The sequence below is a fragment of the Canis aureus genome, chromosome 14, assembly GCF_053574225.1.
Source record: "Canis aureus isolate CA01 chromosome 14, VMU_Caureus_v.1.0, whole genome shotgun sequence".
In the NCBI taxonomy this organism is placed as follows: Eukaryota; Metazoa; Chordata; class Mammalia; order Carnivora; family Canidae; genus Canis; species Canis aureus.
This window is the reverse complement of record NC_135624.1, coordinates 24,764,018-24,785,167: the sequence shown is the minus strand read 5'-3', so window position 1 is coordinate 24,785,167 and position 21,150 is coordinate 24,764,018. Positions and strand designations below refer to the sequence as shown.

Genomic DNA, 21,150 nt, shown 5'->3' with positions numbered 1-21,150 from the left:
CCTTAATTCCATCTTTAAGATACAGCCCCACAGATGACATTGTTAGCTCAATAGATACATTTTTAAAAGTCTGATCCTTCCTTAGCTTTTGAATTTTTCATTTATTTTTCCTTTTTTTTTTTTTTTTTTGGTATTTTTTTTATTGGAGTTCGATTTGCCAACATATAGCATAACACTCAGTGCTCATCCTGTCAGGTTGCCCCCCTATTCCATTCATTTTTAACAGTTGCTTTGTTTTTTTCCTACTGCATTTGATCATATCTATTTCTTATTTTTCTTTTATATTTTATTCTTTTAATAGATTTCATCTAGTACATGTGAATTTTTCCCCACAATTCTCATTTTGTCATTTTTGCTTTTCTGAAATCTTTAATGTTACTTTTCTTTTTTTTTTTTATGTTACTTTTCAAGAGGAGCTGTATGATGATCTGAAATTGATTATTTCATGTTACTTTGGTAGCACTTCATCTTTGACATGTTCTATTTCTATACCCTTTTTACATTTCTAATAAGAATTATGAGTATAGCCTATTTTTTTTTTTTTGGAATTCTATCTGAAGAGCAATGAATAACATTGGAAATATGTTTGAAACTATAGATTACCCCATTACAGTGATGTCACCAAGACTGATTTCAGATTACTTACATTGTCCTAGTCCCTACCGTTCAAACACCACTTATTTCTTTAAGATCTTTTCTTTTATCTTACTTTCTTTTCTGTTTATTCCCAACATGTTTTCTTGCAAAACTTTTGGTGTTGTATTCCTGGCCGTGAGACCAGAGTTGTAGATGAAATCTGCTATTCTTTCCCCTGATATGTTACAAAAGTAAACTATCAAGTCTTTAAGCCTGACTTCTAGGGAAGTAATATGATGAATATAATGAGTGAATAAAAGCAAATATGTTTCAAATAGAGGGTTTTATTTCAATATTAATTTTGTAGTATTGATATTAATTTTCAGGTTTTAAGTTGTGCTTTGTGGATTGAAACAATACAGTTGTCTTGTTTACTTCTTTATTCCTAAATTAACTACATTCATGAAATTGATTTCTGATTTTTAAATAGTCTACTTTCAATGTAGTACTGTAATGATACTTATTCTTTTATAGAGGTTGTTTGTTTTATGGCCCACCTGGAACTGGAAAAACTCTGGTTGCTAGAGCACTTGCTAATGAATGCAGTCAAGGGGATAAGAGAGTAGCATTCTTCATGAGGAAAGGTGCTGACTGTCTAAGTAAATGGGTAGGAGAGTCTGAAAGACAGCTACGATTACTATTTGATCAGGTATGATATTAAGATTTACCTACATAGATCTATAATCAATGTAGATGTAAGGATTAGATAAGTCTTGTATTTAATCACATTTCATAGAAATGAATTCAGAAGAATTAGACCAAATATCTACTTCTTATGGATTATTTTCCTTTGTATGTCATGATAATACTGACCTTCGATGAACAGTTATATAGGAAAAAGACAAAGGAATCATTAGATCTACGTTCTTAGGTCTCATATCTAGAGCATGACTGGTAGTCTTATACTTAGCAGCAGTGTGTTATGTCTCAGTATGTGGTTGAAGATTAGTTCTGCCCTAGTGTGGCTTTCAATTTCATATCCCAGATTGTATTGACAGCACATCGTGAGATAATGCATTCTGATATACCGAGGCATACTGCTGCAAATGCTTTAAAAATCTCTTTATAGTTTCTTTGAGTTTACTGAAATAGACTTTAAAAAAACAAAAATGAACTATAGCATCTTGCTAAACATTTTCCTATCCTTACCTGGAGGAAGGCTATGTCATTGTCTTCTGGTCTTTGTCTTGTTTTGACAGTTAGTCTTGAATAGGTAATTTTGTGCCCCAGTAACTATAGCTATATGAAAGCTAAGGTATCTGAAACCTAAGGTGTGTGATCAGTGGAGTATGTATTTTGAATATTTCCAGTTGAGAATGCAAATAAAATTAAATTGTATATAATATTTTAGTTTAGATCCTTAAAATACAGTTCTTGGATTTACATTTAGATTTATAAATTATAAATAAAATTTTTATAATCAAGTTGAAATGAAAATGTATTAAAATGGTTCATAATAAGTCTATATATTTGAAGTTTTTCATGATAACATGCAACCACTGGACCTGCTTTCTAGGCTTATCAGATGCGCCCATCCATTATTTTTTTTGATGAAATCGATGGTCTGGCTCCAGTACGATCAAGCAGGCAAGATCAGATTCACAGGTAAAACTTGCTTGATGGCACTCTCTGAGCTGTATTGATGCTACATGAGGAATAGAATGTTAAGTAGTGAAAGGTACTTTACAAACCAATAGTTTCCCTTTTTTGGGTAGAATCCTAATACATAGTATGAAAAGAAAAAAATGGACCTGTTCTGCATGGCAAGATGTTAACAAGCACAGTATTAAACTCTTGGTTACAGGTTTAATTCATGAGTACAAACTTAAAAGTCCACTGGCCAGTGAGGTGTCAGGCAAATGAAATGAGTGAGGCAGGCCAATAGTAAGAGTGGGGCTACTGTTGGGAATGGGGCTGAGCATCTAATCCTGTGTGCAGCCAGTTGTTTTTAGCCCCAGCCTGTTACTGAAGTGCAGAAGCTGACTCAGACTTGAAAAATGAATTTGCTCTCTTTCTTAAATGTTACATTCAAATTTTTGTGTTAGGTATCTTTTAAATGCTGCCAACTAATGCAGGTATTTTTAAGACACTGCCTTGGCTATACAAAATATGTCTTAGTGCATGACTACTAGTTTGAGATTAGTTTTAGGATGGGAAAACTCTGCCTCCTCTGTGAGCAGCTGACTGCCCAAGGGGAGGGGGGAGCCTGCTTCAACTTGAATCTAAATTACTTTTAATCCTAGTTCATCTTCAGATTTTCAGAACTTCTTTTTAGCTGGTCTCATGTGTTATCCATAATTGCTTAATTAATTTGGAATACCCTAAAGCAAATGTTTGCATGCCTTCATATAGGCCAGTATTGTTTTATTTATTCCAAATAATATAAAAGGGAACAAGACATAAAATGTGAGTGATAGATAGGTCTTTATTTTTCTAATACCTAACAATATTTACTGTAGTCTGATGGCCCTCTTTGACTTGATGCTACACAATTTCATTTGTTGCCCTCAGTAAATTAAAATGTTAAATACTATAGTAAAAATAGCTGTGTCTAAAATATCCTACCAGTAATCACATAGACTTTTTATACATGACACATGTCATCATCAGCCATACTATATTCATTATGTTAAACTAACTGAGTGCTTACTGTGTTTTGGAATAGTTCTAAAAGTAATTGGAGAGAGATGCCTGGGTGGCTCAGTGGTTGAGCGTCTGCCTTTGGCTCAGATCATGATCCCAGAGTCCTGGAATCAAGTCCCACATTGGGCTCCCCAAAGGGAGCTGCTGCTTCCTCTGCCTATGTCTCTGCCTCTCTCTGTGTCTTTCATGAATAAATAAATAAAATCTTTTTTAAAGGGGGGGGGGGATTGGAGAAATTTTAGCAACAAAATTTATAGCACAGTTAAAAGAGTACATGCCATCTCTAATACATACATGTATTTTTTAATTAAAGGATAAGTGACATACACGGTTAATAGTTTAAGGTGTTAAAACATAGTGATTCAGCAGTTCTATACACTAAGCTATGCTCTCATACCAGGATAAGTATAGTTACCATCTGTCACCATACAACATTATTACAATATTGATTACATTCCCTAAGCTGTACTTTTTCATCCACATGATTTATTTTATAATTGTAAGTTTGTACCTCTTAATTCCCTTTGCCCATTTTCTCATCCCCCCAAAAACCTTCCCTCTGTCAATTACCAGTTCTATATTTATGGTTCTGTTTCTATGTTTTTTGTTTTTAGATTCCACATATAACTGAAATCATATGGTATTTTCTTTTTCTGACTTATTTCAGTTAGTATGACAGCTTCTAGGTCAATCTGTGTTGTTGCAAATGGCAAGATCCCATTCTTCTTAATGGCTGAGTAATATTCCATCGTATACATGTATAGCACATCTTCTTTACCCATCCATCATCAATCAATGGCAGGTTGCCTCTGTATCTTGCCTATTGTAAATAATGCTATAATAAACATAGAGGGATATATATATATATATTTGAATTAGTGTTTTTGTTTTTGGGGAGTAAATAACCAGTAGTGGAATTACTGGATTGTAGTATGGGTTGGGATTTTGGGATTGTTGGGGGGCACTGATATTTTTATTTTTAACTTTTTGAAGAACCTCCATACTGTTTTCCATAGTTGCTATACCAGTTTACGTTCGCAGTAACAAGGTACAAGGGTTTTCTTTTCTCCACATCCTTGCCAATGCTAATTTTTTCTTTTTGATATTAGCCATTCTGACAAGTATAAGATGATTTTTTTTTATTTTAAGATTTTATTTATTTGAGAGGGGCAGAGGGAAAGGGAGAAACAGACTCCCCATTGAATGGGAAGTCCATATAAGATATCTGATTGTGGTTTTGATTTGCATTTCTCTGATGATTAGTGATATTGACCATCTTTTCATGTGTCGGCTGTCTGTACGTCTTTGGGAGAACGTCTATTCTTCAAAGAATGTACTCTGCCCCATTTTTAAATCAGATTTTTTTTGGGGGTTGGTGTTGAGTTATAGAAGTTCTTTATATATCTTAGATATTAACACCTTATCAGATATATCATTTGTAAATATTTTCTCCTATTCAATAGGCTGCCTTTTCGTTTTGTTGATGGTTTCCTTTGATTTGCAAAACCTTTTTATTTTGCTGTAGTCCCAATAGTTTAATTTTGCTTTGGTTTCCTTTGGCTGAGGGAGATATACCTAGAAAAATGTTGTCAAGGCTGATGTCCAAGAGATTACTCCCTATGTTTTCTTTAAGGAGTTTTATGGTTTCTGGTCTCATATTTAGGTCTTTAATCCATTTTGAATGGATTTTGTGAATGGTGTAAGAAAGTGGTCCAGTTTCAAAGATTACCAAAGCAGTCCGAGAAAGAGGAAAGTTGGAGGTATCACAGTCCCAGATTTCAAGACATGCTACAAAGCTATGGTGATCAGAATGGTATGGCACTGGCACAAAAAATATATGATCATAACAGGATAGAGAGACCAGAAATAAACCCACACTTACAGGGCAATTAATCTGTGACAAAGGAGGCAAGAGTATGCAATGGGGACATGGTATATAAGAAGTAGAATAATAGTCTTTTTAGTAAATGGCTTTGGGAAAACGAAGTGGCTACATTCAAATATATATATATGAGAAAATGTGCAAATTTTGTTTTGAGGTTTTGTTTTGTTTTGTTTTGGGGGGGGACGTTTAACCAAAGACTTAAACAATCTGAGCATAAACATTTTTGTTAAATATTTTTATCTCCCTCTGCCTATGTCTCTGCCTCTCTCTGTGTCTCTCATAGAATAAATAAAAATCTTTTTTAAAAAAAAAAAGTATTTTGGGGGCAGCCCAGTGGCTCAGCGGTTTAGCCCTGCCTTCAGCCCAGGGCGTGATCCTGAGACCTGGGATCGGGTCCCATGTCAGGCTCCCTGCATAGAGCCTGCTTCCCCCCCCTCCCCTCCGCCTGTGTCTCTGCCTCTCTCTCTTTCTCTGTGTCTCTCATGAATAAATAAATAAAATTTAAAAAAATAAAAATGAAAAAAGTATTTTTAAAAGTTAAACGACTTTTTTGTTAGTAATAAGGTAATGCAAAGAAGTAAATTTGTGAATGCCTTAGAAAATGATTTTTTAGCCTATGATTTTTTTAGCCTTTACTTTGAATTGAAAATATTAGTATGAACTCACAATGAATATTTTTAAGAAAAAAATGGTTCCTAGCTCTAGACACTTAAAAAGGCCTAGAAGCTATTACAGTCCAATAGCAGTTCGTACCCCTAGCACCCTAAATGTAGTCTCTACATACTAGGACACTTAGGAGAGATGGTGGATAATAGAAATGAGTCTCGAAATAAGCACGACAAGCAGGCCTGGACTATCAAGGAATTCCTGGAAGCAAGGAAACAAAAACTACTGGGGTCACATCAGAATGAAATAGTCAATTTTGAAGGTATTTCCACTGCCAGGACAGGATAATTTTTGAGCCTCAAAAATAATGACTACAAGAGTAAAATGCATTAAATACATAAAAATTGATAGTTTTTCATCTCTTTTTTAAAAAATAAAAACCTAATTGGTCATTCCAAAGGATGCTGAATAAAATAGTCACTCATTACTCTGAAAATTGATAAAATGAATCACACATTTCTTTTTCCTGTCCTGTAACTATGATTCAGGTCATGATTCAGAGTAATAATTGATGGAGTAACATTGTTCTTCATAGGAAAGTCATCGTTTTTATAAATGGAAAGGAAATTACTGAAATAGAAAATCACCATTTCACAACCCCTGATGAAATAGTGGATCTAGATCTGTGGTTTTCAACTGGGAGTGGATTTTCCCCGCTGCTCCATGGGACAAATGTCTAGAGACATTTTTGATTGTCACAAAGTGGAGGATGTGGGTGGTACAATATTGGTATCTACCGGATGAGGACCACAGGTGCTATTAAACATCCTGCAGTACAGAGGACAGCTCTGCTCTGTACACTAGAGCTCTGCTCTGTACAACATTTGGATGAGTTATCTCATCCAAATGTTAATTGTGCCAAGATTAAGAAACCTTGATCTAAAGATTAATTACCAGCAGCTGCAAAAACAATGAGGTAAAAAGGTTGATAGTGAAGTTTATGAGAAATGTAGTAAGCTCATAAGACCTCACCTAAACCTAATCTTAAATGAGAAATTGGCATGTGCCTCCTGAGTATACAGTAGCAAGTACATGGTTTACTCCTCTGATAGAAGCTATCCCAAGTAGTTCAGCTTGCATCTGTTAAGCTTCTAGATCTAACAGCCAGTTCATAGGAAATATGAAAGATAGAGGACAGGTTAAATGACCCTATGAGGAAGCAAGCAGCCCAATCCAGAATTTGGGGAGGAAATTTTACAAGGCAAATGACTCAGTTTCTTTAACAAATAAATGGCATGGGACGCCTGGATGGCTCAGCAGTTGAGTGTCTGCCTGTGGCTCAGGTCATGATACCAGACTGGGTATCATGGGATTGGGTCCCTCATCAGGCTCCTAGCAGGGAGCCTACTTCTCCCTTTGCCTATGTCTCTGCCTCTCCCTCTCTGGGTCTCTCATGAGTAAATAATTAAAATCTTTAAAAAAACAAAAACAAATAATGACATGAAGGAATAAAAAGAAAGGAAGGTTCGATGGGAAGTGTTTAGGATTTGAGGGACATTTGACCAAGGGCAGTGTGTGGATCTTTGCTTAAAAAAAATCAAACATAAGATATTTTGAAACAATCAGGAAAATTAAATATTAAGTGATATTAAAGGATTACTGTCAGTTCCATTGGTGTCCTAGTACTGTGGGAGTTGTGCAAAGTCCTTATCTCAGAAATAAATACATGAAGTAGTTAGTATGAAATGTGTATGGATTAAATGATCTGTGTGTAGTTTCTTGGGTTTTCTTTCTTAGAAAACTATTGGGTTAAGTCAGAAAAAAGGACACTGATAATTGTTGAAAGTGGGTGATGAAGGGGGGTGCCTGACTGGCTCAGTCAGAGGAGCACATGACTTGATTTTCGGAGTCATGAGTTTGGGCCCCACATTGAGTGTAGAGATAAAAAAAAAAATGGGGTGATAGAGATGTGGAGGTTGTTGTACTATTCTCTATCCATAATTAAAATGTAATTAAAGTTCTGTTTTTTTAATACTTTATGTATATTCTATTTGGGGGTTCTTTGATAATGTATACACAATGGAACATTTTTTAGATATAGTTTGCCTAGTTTTTTTTTTTTTATATTTTATCCTTTTGAGATAAACTCAAGTTCCTATGTGAAGTTATGCTTAATGAAATGTCTTCTAGGATCCATTTGTGGCATTCTAAAGACCATTTATATTTTTCATTGATTTTAACCTCTGTGCCACTTAGTATGTTATTTTACAGTTTTTAAATCTATTAGAAGTAATGGCATGCTCTGAGAAAATTTGTTCAGATATTTATTAAATCTTAGCAAAAGTAGAAATAATACACTCAGTATATATGTTTAATCTCTCTTATTTTTACATTTAGTTCCATTGTTTCCACCTTGCTAGCTCTTATGGATGGACTGGACAGCAGAGGAGAAATTGTGGTCATTGGTGCTACCAACAGACTGGATTCTATCGATCCTGCTTTGCGAAGACCTGGTCGCTTTGACAGAGAATTCCTTTTCAGCCTACCTGACAAAGATGTAGGAATTTAACATTCAAATTTTGACAGAATATGTTGCCCATATCATGAACAAATCTTGGCACAGTGAAAATTTGAAGATTGAATTTTGTATGTTCTGAAGCAAAAGTCATGTGATTAACATCAAAACATGTATGCATGTATTTTTAGGGAGGCATTATTTAAAGAAGCTGAATTTTTTTTATCCTTTTTTTTCTTTTTAAATAAAATAATGCTTTCCCTAAAAATACTCTTTAAATTTTCTCAATTTGAGGAGTACCTGGGTAGCTCAGTCAGTTAAGCATCCAACTCTTGATTTCAGCTCAAGTCATGATCGCAGGGTCATGAGATTGAGCTCTGTGTTCAGCAGGGAGTCCACTTCTCTCCCTCTGCCCCTCTCCCCACTCGTGCTTTCTCTCTGGAATGAATAAATTTTAAGAAAGTTTTGGGGGCCATAGAGGAGGAGGAGAAACTGAATGAGGAAAATCAGAGATGAAAAAAAACCATGAGAGACTCTTAACTCTGGGAAACAAACTGAGGGTTGCTGAAGGGGAGGTGAGTGGGGGATGAGTGGGTGACAAGCATTAAGGAGGGCACATGATATGATGAGCACTGAGTGTTATATGAAACTGATGAATTATTGAAAATACATCTGAGGGATCCCTGGGTGGCGCAGCGGTTTAGCGCCTGCCTTTGGCCCAGGGCACGATCCTGGAGACCCGGGATCGAATCCCACGTCGGGCTCCCAGTGCATGGAGCCTGCTTCTCCCTCTGCCTATGTCTCTGCCTCTCTCTCTCTCTCTCTCTCTCTCACTATCATAAATAAATAAAAATTTAAAAAAATAAAAAATAAAAATAAAAAAAAGAAAATACATCTGAAACTAATGTACTGTATGTTGGCAAATTGAATTTAAATTTTAAAAAACCTACAATTTTTAATATGTACCAGAATGAACACTAGTCCTATCATTATTTCTCTCATACACATTTATGGTGACTAAAACTTGAGCACTATAAACATAAGTATTTATTTATTTATTTATTTATTAATGAGAGATACAGAGAGAGAGAGAGGCAGAGACACAGGCAGAGTGAGAAGCAGGCTCCATGCAGGGAGCTCGTCGTGGGACTCGATCCCGGGTCTCCAGGATCACACCTTAGGCTGAAGGCGGCGCTAAACCGCTGAGCCACCAGGGCTGCCCCAACATAAATCTTAACATAAACTCCTTAAATGCTTTTACAAATACATCTTTTTCATTTTCAGTGTTTCATATTTTTATTTTAATAGGAATTGATTTCTTTATGATTTTAGATAAAATTATTTTTAATTGAAATTATTCAAATCTGAATAGCACCTTGTTATAAAAAAAATTTTAATTGTTATCATTTATAGGCTCGAAAAGAAATTCTTAAGATTCACACAAGGGATTGGAATCCTAAACCACTGGACATATTTCTAGAAGAACTAGCAGAAAACTGTGTTGGTAAACATTGCTTTAGACATTAAAAGATAAAATGCATGCATTTCAGAGATAAAACAAGTTGTAGTTTTGCAAATTATGTTTAAAAAAAATACAGGTTATATTTGTTTCTAATCTCTTATTTGTGGCATGTTTTCTTTTTCCAAAATCGGGGATATTAAATAGAGATATTTGATGAACTAGCTGTTGGAGAATTTGAAAGCAAAGTTAGAAAATAATATGCAGTTTACATTCTCCTAGTCATTGTGTTAAGCATTCTATATATACTATTTCAGGAAATTCTCTTATCAGTCATGTGAGGTAGGTAGCATTTCCCCTATTTTACAGAGGTGGAAATAGCTGAGAGGGCATAAATGATTCTCCAAGGATTATACACGTACTAAATGATAAATTGAAATTAAAACCTCATCTGTCTGATTTTAAAACCCTTGTTCTTGACTGCTATGTTGTACTTAAGTGTTTGTATATTTCACTTGTAAAAGTTGGTAGATTTGTTGATGGTTATTACTAGCATTATAAGTTCACTGGGTGATTGAGAGATTTTAGTTAGCCTTATTACTTCTAAATATTTTCCTACTATATTGCTGGGTTGAGTTTTAATTTTCTTTTAACCATGATCATGCTAATTAATAGGATAAAGATACTCATTTAAAAAATTTTTTGGTTGCCTTGGATAGGATACTGTGGTGCAGATATTAAGTCGATATGCTCTGAGGCTGCTTTATGTGCTCTGCGTCGACGCTACCCACAAATCTATACTACAAGTGAGAAACTACAGTTGGATCTCTCTTCAATTAACATCTCAGCTAAGGATTTTGAGGTAGCTATGCAAAAGATGATACCAGCTGCCCAGAGAGCTGTGACATCACCTGGGCAGGCATTGTCTACTGTTGTGAAACCACTCCTGCAAAGCACTGTTCACAAGATCTTAGAAGCCCTGCAGAGAGTATTCCCACATGCAGAAATCAGAACAAATAAAGCATTAGACTCAGGTATGAAATTTGATTGGCCATTTAAGGTTAGTTTTCATAATAAGTAAAGCTAAATGTTTTATAAATCCCAGAAACGTTTCTTTAGAAAAGATCCTCTTCAGGGCATCTGGGTGGTCATCATTTGAGCATGTGACTCTTGGTTGCAGCTTGGTCATGATCTTGCAGTCATGAGATCAAGCCCTGTGTCAGGCTCTATACACTCAGCCTGGAGTCTGCTCAAGTTTCTCTTTTCCTCTTCCTCTGCCCATACCCCTTACTTGTCTACATACATGCTCTTTCTTTCTCAAAATAAATAAGTAAATCTGCTAAAAAAGAGTAATAAGAGCCTCTTGGAAGCAATTTAGTCATACTTTGCCTGAATTTTTGAAGGAAATTTACTTCAGAGATTGCCCTCAATTAAAATTAATTTAAGTTTGAAATGGCATTTTTATATTGTTCGTATCTACACAAATACTTGTGATTCTTAAACAATTTTATTGTACATTTCATACATGTTCATTGATTTGCTAATTAAAGCATTTTGTAAACATTTGCTTTGCAATCCAGAAAAGTTACTAATGTGCGATCTTTTTGTTTTATAGATATTTCATGTCCTCTGCTAGAAAGTGATTTGGCATACAGTGATGATGATGTTCCATCCGTTTATGAAAATGGGATTTCTCAAAAATCCTTTAATAAGTCGAAAGAAAAATATAATTTTCTTCATTTGAATAGGTATATTTCCCCTGCAAATGAATATATATAATTTTTTGGTGTGTAAATTCCCTGAAACTAAAAGATGGTGCTTGTAAAGATAAAAGATGCTAAGTGATCTTTTTCTAAGTTAAAATATCAAGTATTTTTATCATGACAGTTGTCACTGTAGTAGAAATTTCACTGTATAAACTATTCCTAAAATCTGTGGAGGCTGATATTTTCCAAAAACCATGTGAACCATGCTGTTATGGATTGACCAGCTGTGCAGTCAAAATTTTTGCCTTAAGAGAGTTAAAAATTTATTACTTGGGAGGAAATTTTAAATTTTTGCTTTTTTCTAAAATAAGCTAAATTTCTTTCAGAAATGCATGTTATCAGCCTATGTCCTTTCGACCAAGAATATTGATAGTAGGAGAACCAGGCTTTGGGCAAGGTTCTCATTTGGCACCAGCTGTCATCCATGCTTTGGAAAAATTTGCAGTGTATACATTAGACATTCCTGTTCTTTTTGGAGTCAGTGCTACATCTCCTGAAGAAACATGTGCCCAGGTAATTCATTGTTGCCCAAATAAGCTGTAAGAGTATCGGCTTCAGAGACATAATCTAGAATTGCCTTATGCTTTTTGAGCTGTGTTTTCTTATTGTTCCGATTCCTACCTCCAGGCTTAGGACACAGAACTATATGTAATTGCTAGTCATTAAAGAGTATGGGTTTAAAATCACATTTCCACCATTAATATCTGTTTGACCTTAGGGAAGTCGTTAGATCTCTGCCATGTTTTCCCCATGTGCAAAATGGAGGTAATATAGTACTAACCTTACGTGGCTGTTTTGAGAATTAAGTGAATAAAGTTCTTAAAACAGTGACTGCTACATGGTATGTACTCATTCTGCTGCTTCTGTTTTTGCTATTTTCATGTTAAAAGTTTTCACATGTAAAAGTTTTATATTTTTATATTTAACACAAATCTTCTAGATCTATTAAGGTGTTTTCTTTCTAATTGCTTGAAGCAACCATGTTTTCCTAAAAATGAGACTTTTATAAAACATTTAAAAATAAGCTCATGAGACTGGGGGAAAACATTTTAAAAACTTGAGGGTTTTATATGATAATTCCAGGAAGTTCCAGACTAATCAAGCATAATTAATTTAATGACTCTTCAACTGAGTTTAATTTATTTTTCCCTCTCTACTAGATGATTCGTGAAGCTAAGAGAACAGCACCAAGTATAGTCTATGTTCCTCATATCCACTTGTGGTGGGAAATAGTTGGACCAACACTCAAAGCCACATTTACTACGTTGTTACAGAATATTCCTTCATTTGCTCCAGTTTTATTACTTGCAACTTCTGACAAACCCCATTCTGCTCTGCCAGAAGAGGTAATTTGAGGGGGAAGAAAATCACTATACTTTAAAAAGAGACTTATTAAGAATTTATTGTAGGGGCACCTGGGTGGCTCAAGTGGTTGAGCATCTGCCTTCACACTCAGGACATGATCCTGGGGTCCTGGGATCAAGTCCCACATTGGGCTCCCTGCATGGAGCCTGCTTCTCCCTCTGCCTGTGTCTCTGCCTCTCTCTCTCTCTGTATGTCTCATGAATAAATAAAATCTTAAAAAATAAAAGATGAGAAATCTTATATAGACTGTAAAAAAAAAAAAAAAGAATTGTAGAAATTTCAAGTGCTACAGAGATGAATAAAAGGATATGGAAGAGTTTTCTTACCAGAAATACTGTGTTAACTATGTAGTGTATAGACTTGTTTGTTGGACAGGATGATGTATATATATGTGTATAGTAGGGCTACATTATAAATATTTTTCTCTTACAAAAATAGGGGTTAGGGATCCCTGGGTGGCGCAGCAGTTTAGCGCCTGCCTTTGGCCCAGGGCGCGATCCTAGAGACCCGGGATCGAATCCCACGTCGGGCTCCTGGTGCATGGAGCCTGCTTCTCCCTCTGCCTGTGTCTCTGCCTCTCTCTCTCTCTCTCTCTCTCTCTCTCTCTCTATGACTATCATAAAAAAAAAAAAAATAGGGGTTATATGTTGAATACTATTCTGCAATTTGCAGAATATATATATGTGTGTGTGTGTGTGTGTGTATAATGTGTTTCAGTACACAATCTCATTCCTTTTAAAAGCAGCATGATTTTTCCACTGTCTTTATGTACCAGAATTTATCCAGATTCTTGCTTATAGGTATTTTGGTGGTTTTTTAGTTTTTTTCTGTTGAACTGTTACAGTGAGCATCCTTGGGTTTTATTTTGTATAAGCATTACTGTGTGGATTTTTCTGGCATCCGTTCCTAAAAGTGGAATAACTATGGCTTAATCAAAGAGTATACACATATAATATTTTTGATGTCACTAAATTACTTTCAGGTTTGTGCCTGAAAACTGACAACTATCAGTGACACAAGTTCATGCTTAATTGCCTGGCACAAACCTTTATTTTTCTCAGGTCTCTACCCAGATGTCACCTTGGAGAGGCCTTCCCTGATCAGTTTCTCAATTATACTGACTAGCTCCTCTGCCCATCACTCTCTTTTCCCTTACTCTGTTGTTTTTATCACTCTCTGCCATTAAATATTTGTTTGACTCTGTCTCCCTTAGAGAATATAAAGTACATGAAGCAAGACTTTTTCCTCCCACCTTTTCAATTCTGAGTACATAATCATATTGTAGGCTTCTATATATTTTGTTTTTATTTACTAAGTTTTTCCATACTTTTTGACATAATTGGTTTGCATTTTTTAGAATGTGAGTAGGAAAATAAGTTCAAATATTTTTTTTTAGTTCTAATATTAAAGAAATATTTATGGAGTACTTATTCTTTGTCAAGCATAGTTCTTAGATACTGGGCATATAGCATTGAAAGATAGAGACAAAAATTTCTCTTCCTAGAGCTTACATTATAATTGAGGGGGAGAGAAAAATAAATAAAATATATAATACCTATTGCTATAGAGAAAATTCTAGCTAGACAATGCCAGTAGAGTGTGATAGGGTCACAATGTTAATAGTCTTAGGTAAGGCCTCACCAAGAAGGTGACTTTTGAGGAAAGACCTGAAAAAGCTAAGACAGTGAGTAAACCATTTGGGCATCTGAGGGACAAAGGTTCCTGGCAGAAGAAAAGCAAGTGCAAAGACCTGGAAGCAAAAGTGTGTTTGGTGTTTGGGAAAAATAGTGAAACCAGGGTGGCTAGAGCAGAGTGAGTGAAGAGCAGAATTAAGGACATGAGATAAGTCATCAAGAGGACAAAATGATGTCCCTGCTGGCTCTATTTTAATGGTTGATTGTGAATTATTCAACTAAAAGTTGAAAACGCTGGGAAATAAACGTCAAGTATGTGTTACATGTTATGGAGTCAAAGATCTCTGATTAGTTAATCTGGTTCTGGACTCTTCCATATTGGCTCCTTTATGTGGATATCCCACCTTTGTTGAGACACTTTCTTCACTATTCAGTTTGTTAGCTCTGACTCCTAAAAAATCTATTTATTCTTAGTCTCTGTTTTGTAGGTACTATATAGAACCTGTTGAATCTGTTTTCGTCATGACAACTCTTTGATATTTGAATACTCTGTTATATTTATTTGTATCTCCCCACTCTGACCCATGCTTCACATTAAACATTGCTTCTGTGATATGGTATATTCCTTAGAGTTATTTTTTTTTATTTTTTATTTATTTATGATAGTCACAGAGAGAGAGAGAGAGAGAGGCAGAGACACAGGCAAAGGGAGAAGCAGGCTCCATGCACCAGGAGCCCAATGTGGGATTCGATCCCGGGTCTCAAGGATCGCACCCCGGGCCAAAGGCAGGCGCCAAACCGCTGCGCCACCCAGGGATCCCTTCTTAGAGTTATTAATACAACAAGTTTATTTCTCGATTGCTTAACTGTACTACTCAGATGACTACATTCAGGTCTGTCCTCCCCCGTATAGTCGTTCCAGACATTGGGCTGAGAGACGTTTCTCATTTTCATCACATGGCTTTCCAGTTTGCTTTCACTGTACCTCACTGGAAAGCGTAGCCCATTCATGTGCCTGATCTGAAAGATCTATATCATTTCCTCTCATGACTGTACCAACAGCAAGGGAGACTAGAAAGTATGACAAACAGTGTGCCCCAAGAAGAGGATATGGGCTTGATAATAGCAGGCTCTGCTACACAACACATGTTTTTCTTCAGAATTCTAGTCACTCTCCTGAATGTCTTTATATTCCTCTTGAAAAGCTGTACTCAGAATAAATTAAGTACTCTAGCATTGTTCTGGTTAACAGAGTAAAGAACTACTATTTAGTAGCCATGTTATACCATTGGCTTATTGTACTCACTGTCAGTTAAAACTTAACTGTCAGTTAATCATTTTGAAATTTGAAACAAAGTAAGTTTATACTCTTGATAACAAGACAAACTAGCTGAGTTGTGGGAGTTTCTTTTTGGTTGTTTGTTTGTTTGAGACCAGGGCAGACAAGAAGGGAAAGAGAAAATCTCCAGAAGGCTCCATACCCACCGTGGAGCTTGATACACCGGACTCAAGTCTCACACCCCGAGATCATGATGAGCAGAAATCAACAGTCAGACACTTAAACTGACTGAGCCACCCAGGCACCCCCAGCTGAGTATTCTTTCTATGGATGTAGGAAGATTGAAAAACAAGTCCTTTTAATCTAAGATCACTTTATCAAGAATATGGGAATTCTGCACTCAAAGATCTTTTTTTAAAGAATAGCTACTCTATTTTCTTAGGGTAGTATTTCCTAAACATAAATTGGGTGAAGTATCCCAGTACTGCACTGCATGGTAGGGAGGAATGGGTACCGGACTGGGAGTTGTTTATTTTTTAAAAATGAATAATCTAATTTATATACATATAAATAAGCAAGTCCACTTTGAGCCTTTTAGTGGTTCTGTGATACTGTCAATGTAGCATGTTCTATATAATAAATGAGAACACTGTGTGTACCATTTTTAGCTGCATTAAAGTCTGTCCATATCAGAATTGCAGTCAGAGTACCTATATGTATGAGCACTTAACAATTCAGCAGTATGGGGAAAGTGAGAAAGAATGTTATGAATAGATTAGAAACTTTCATGAGTCCTTGAAAGACAAAGCAGTGGGGATTAGGGATTAGACTGATGAGGGTAACCACAGTTCAAAGCATGTGCATGAGAGGACTGTATTGAAAGATGGCAGTAGTTTCTAGCTCTGAGTCAATGCTAGAAAGGAATTGAAAGAGCTCTTGGACAACTTTAAGTTAATTGGCTTTCTTCACTTTTGACCGTGCCAAGCAGTAATTAGCAGAGTTGTTCATCCTTAGCTAGAGCAGTGAGGATGGGCCCAAAGACTACTGTGTCAGCAGTCACTATCTATGGCTGCCAATATCAGGAGGAATGGGGAGACCCTGTTGTCCAGAAAGAAAATTACAGGCACATTCTATTTCTAGTATAGGCTAGCTTCTTCATAATCACTGGATGTAGAAGCTAAAATAAACAGAAAAAGCATCTATGGGCAGAATTCAAAGGCAAAGATGAGCTTATAAATAAGCATTTGAGAAGGACAGCTCAATGAATAATCATATCCATGCATCACTTAACAGACTGTTTGTTGTAAAAAAGAACCAATTGGAGATACTATAAATGAAATAACTCCCCCCTCCCCCCAAATAAAAAGTCCATGAGGTTTTTGAAAAGGAACAGGCACAGATAAAGACTGAATTAGTGAGATGAAACATGAGATCAGGAATTCTTACAGTATATGGTACAAAAGGACAGAGATTTGAAAAAGAAGAGAAAAAGCTAAAATAGAATTTAATGCACTCTAACACCTATTTAGTGGGCCTTATGGGAGGAGAAAATTAGAAAATATTCACATAGTAAAACAGTTTGTAGAGTTAAAGAATACCTTAAGTCCAGATGTAAGGGTTCCTGTGTTCTAACTAATGGATATAAAAAGGTCCACATCTAGATAAATTAGGATTTCAGAAGTACAGAGGAGAATTTTAAAAATCAACCGAGAGAAAAAATATTACTAGGAAGGACTGAAAGTCAAATTGCTTCTACCTTTTCATTGTGAACACTAGCTACTAAGGAGACAACTGAGCAATATTTCCAAAGTTTTGAAGGAAAATAACTTTAGACTTATAATTTCCTTCCCAACAAAGTAGCATTTGAGTGAAAGAACAAAACAAATATTTTTTTCTGTTTTTTTTTTTTTTTTTGAGAGAATTCTAAGCAGGCTCTATATCTGGCACAGAGCCAGATGTAGGGCTCAGTGTCACAACCCTGAGATCATGACCTAAGCCGAAATCAAGAGTCAGATGCTTAACCGACTGAGCCACCCAGGAGCCCCAATGACATTTTTGAATATGCAATTCCTAAGAAACTTTCACTCATAAACCCTTGACTGAATTATTAAAGGATTATTTCTCTGAGATTTTTTTTTTAAAGATTTTTAATTTATTTATTCATGAGAGAGACAGAGAGGCAGAGACACAGGCAGAGGGAGAAGCAGGCTCCATGCAGGGAGCCCGACGTGGGACTCGATCCTGGAACTCCAGGATCACGCCCTGGGCCAAAGGCAGGCACCAAACCGCTAAGCCACCCAGGGATCCCTCTCTGAGATTTTTATTTGTAGAAGTTGCATAAAAAAAGCAGTGAACAAAGAAAGCAAACTTACTGTCACAAAATTGTGATAGAAAAATTTTTTAAGGAATGTGAAACTAAGTTGGTCTGTTGGTCTGAACTTGATAATGGCAGGAAGGACATAGGACATAGCAAAGGAGACTAAAGAAGTAAAAGCACATTCAGATTTTTGCCTGATACATAGAAATTGATTAACCTTAGAGTTTGCTAGGAAAGGAAACTTAGATATGTCTGTTAATACTTGTAACAAGGGGTGCCTGGGTGGCTCAGTTTGTTAACCTGCCTTTGGCTCGGGTCATGATCTCAGGGTCCCTGCATATTAAAAATTAGAAATTAAAACTGTAGGATTTGGGCCAGCATTGGGAAATTGATGTAATAAAATCCATTAGATGCTTGTTTACATAATAATTTGGTAAATGAATTAGCAAAAATAGAGACATTTCTTAAATGATGTTGAGACAATAGGAAAAGCTTCATATAACATACTTGGAACATTTTCATATATGGAAACGTGGAAGACCCTATAAATCAGGTTATTTAAATCTATGAATGTAAACTTCTGTATGTCAAAGATAACCCAAAATAAAATACATAAGCATCACCAAGGAATAAACATGATTATTCTCTAATAATAATACTGGAAAAACAAGAGTGCCTGGGTGGATTGGTCAGTTAAGTGTTGCGTTCAGCTCAGGTCATGATCTCAGGGTCCTGGAATTGGCCCTACTTTGGGCTCTCTGCTTAGCAGGGAGTCTGCTTCTCCTTCTCTCTCTCCCCTACCCCCACTTGTGCTGACTCTCTCTCTCTCTCTCAAAAAAATCTTTAAAGAAAAATACTGGAAAAGGTCAAGAGGTTGCTTAGAAACGTCCTTTTGGGATCTCCTTTGCCCTTCTTTTGGTAGTGAAATATGCATAACAAATTTACCATTTTAACCATTTTTAAGTGTACAATTCAGTGACCTCAAGTACATTGCATTGAGTATATTCACAATGTTGTGCACCATTCCCAGAACTACTTCATCATCCCAAACAGAAACTCTATACCCATTAAACAGTTACTCCCCTATTCCCTCCTTTTCCTAACCCCTAGTAACCTCTGTTGTAATAAATTTCTTTCTGTGAATTTACCTATTCTACATACCTTGTAAAAGTGGAATCCTATGGTATTTGTCCTTTTGTGACTGGGTTATTTCACTTAGCATGTTTTCAGAGTTCATCAGTATTGTAGCATGCATTAGAATTTCACTCCTTTTTAAGGTTGAATAATACTCCATTTTATTCATATATATAATATATATATGTGTGTATATATATATATATATATCACAGTTTTATCCATTCGTCTAGTGATAAACATTTGGATGATTTCTACCTCTTGCCTACTATGCATACAAGTTGTATTTGAGTGGGTTTTTGTGTTTTTTTTTTCTTGCTCTTCAGATATGTATACTGGATTACATGGTAATTCTGTTTTCCACAGTGGCTACACCATTTTAACATTCCTACCAGCACAAAGGTTCTAATTTCTCTATATTCTCACCAGCACTTACTATTTCCTTTTATTCTTTATTCTTTCTTTCTTTCTTTCTTTCTTTCTTTCTTTCTTTCTTTCTTTCTTTCTTTCTTTCTTTCTTTCTTTTCTTTCCTTCCTTCCTTCCTTCCTTCCTTCCTTCCTTCCTTCCTTCCTTCTTTCTTTCTTTCTATTTCCTTTTATTCTTTCTTTTTTTGGGGGGGGGGATTTTATTTATTACTGAGAGACGCAGAGAGAGAGAGGCAGAGACATAGGCAGAGGAAAAGCAGGCTCCCTACAGTGAGCCTAGTGTGGGACTCGATCCCAGGATGCTGGGATTATGCCCTGAGCATAAGTCAAGGCACTCAGCCACAGAACCCCCCGGGTGCCCTTAAAAATTTCATTTTTAAGTAATCTCTACACCCAAGGTGGGGCTCAAACTCACAACCTCAAGATCAAGACTTGCATGCTTTACCAACTGAGCCAGCCAGGCACCCCTTAGCCTTTAAATTCTTATCCTGCCTCACTTAGGGTTGTGAAAGTGAATTCATTCATTCGTTCATTAATAGAGCTCAAAACCCTTGAAATCAAATAATGCCATATTAGTTACCACATGAATACTTTGGAGTCTTGAGTTTTAAAGAAGGTCCCATATTTTTTAGTTCCTAATCTTTTGTATAATGATTTATATGTAACTCCAGCATACATTAAAGATCTGTGTCTTAAAAATATCTCTTTATTACACACAGTTAAGGGCATTAAAAATTTGTGTATAATAACCTGTTGCACTGAATGATACATACGTAGTATTGGTTTGTTTTGTTTTTTTAAGATTTTTATTCATTTATTCATGAGAGGCACAGCGAGAGAGAGAGGCAGAAACACAGGCTGAGGGAGAAGCAGGCTCCCTGCAAGGAGCCTGATGTGGGACTCAATCCTGGATCCTGGGATCACACCCTGGGCCAAAGGCAGACACTCAACCGCTGAGCCACCCAGGCATCCCCATAGTATTGTTTATACACATATATAATTCATGTATTTTCTTTTTTAAGGTGCAAGAATTATTTATCCGTGATTATGGAGAAATTTTTAATGTCCAGTTACCTGGTAAAGAAGAACGAACAAAATTTTTTGAAGATTTAATTCTGAAGCAAGCTGCTAAGCCTCCTGTATCAAAAAAGAAAGCAGGTTAGTTTCTCCATCAAAGTTTAACATATACTAATTTCAAGAAGGTGGGAATAAAATATTAATGGCATTATTGTCTTCTAATAACACAAACTCAAAAACCTCGATCATTAGGTTGATATCTCTACAGATTACAAGTCTCTATGCTTCCCATTAAAATAGACCAAAGATCGTAAAGCGTACCAGATACCAAGGTGGCTGCTTCTTTCTCTTCCTATGTCTGCCTCCCTCTGTGTCTCTCATGAATGAATGAATGAATAATTGAAATCTTAAAAAAAAAAAAAAAAAAAAAGATCTTAAAGCATACAAGACCTTTCCTAGTGTAATCCT

The 21,150-nt window shown here is 35.9% G+C and overlaps 1 protein-coding gene across 2 annotated transcripts in view; it reads left to right on the top strand.

Moving 5' to 3' along the window:
* The window catches only part of ATAD2 (ATPase family AAA domain containing 2), a 74,447-nt gene that overhangs the window by 41,281 nt on the left and 12,016 nt on the right, over positions 1 to 21,150 (top strand). For both annotated transcript variants that reach the window (XM_077847113.1, XM_077847112.1), the window contains exons 12-20: positions 1,111 to 1,285; positions 2,153 to 2,241; positions 8,168 to 8,327; positions 9,699 to 9,789; positions 10,464 to 10,778; positions 11,360 to 11,492; positions 11,837 to 12,023; positions 12,671 to 12,856; positions 20,688 to 20,823. In XM_077847113.1, coding sequence (XP_077703239.1) covers positions 1,111 to 1,285; positions 2,153 to 2,241; positions 8,168 to 8,327; positions 9,699 to 9,789; positions 10,464 to 10,778; positions 11,360 to 11,492; positions 11,837 to 12,023; positions 12,671 to 12,856; positions 20,688 to 20,823 — 1,472 coding nt within the window. The remainder of the gene's footprint in view (positions 1 to 1,110; positions 1,286 to 2,152; positions 2,242 to 8,167; positions 8,328 to 9,698; positions 9,790 to 10,463; positions 10,779 to 11,359; positions 11,493 to 11,836; positions 12,024 to 12,670; positions 12,857 to 20,687; positions 20,824 to 21,150) is intronic.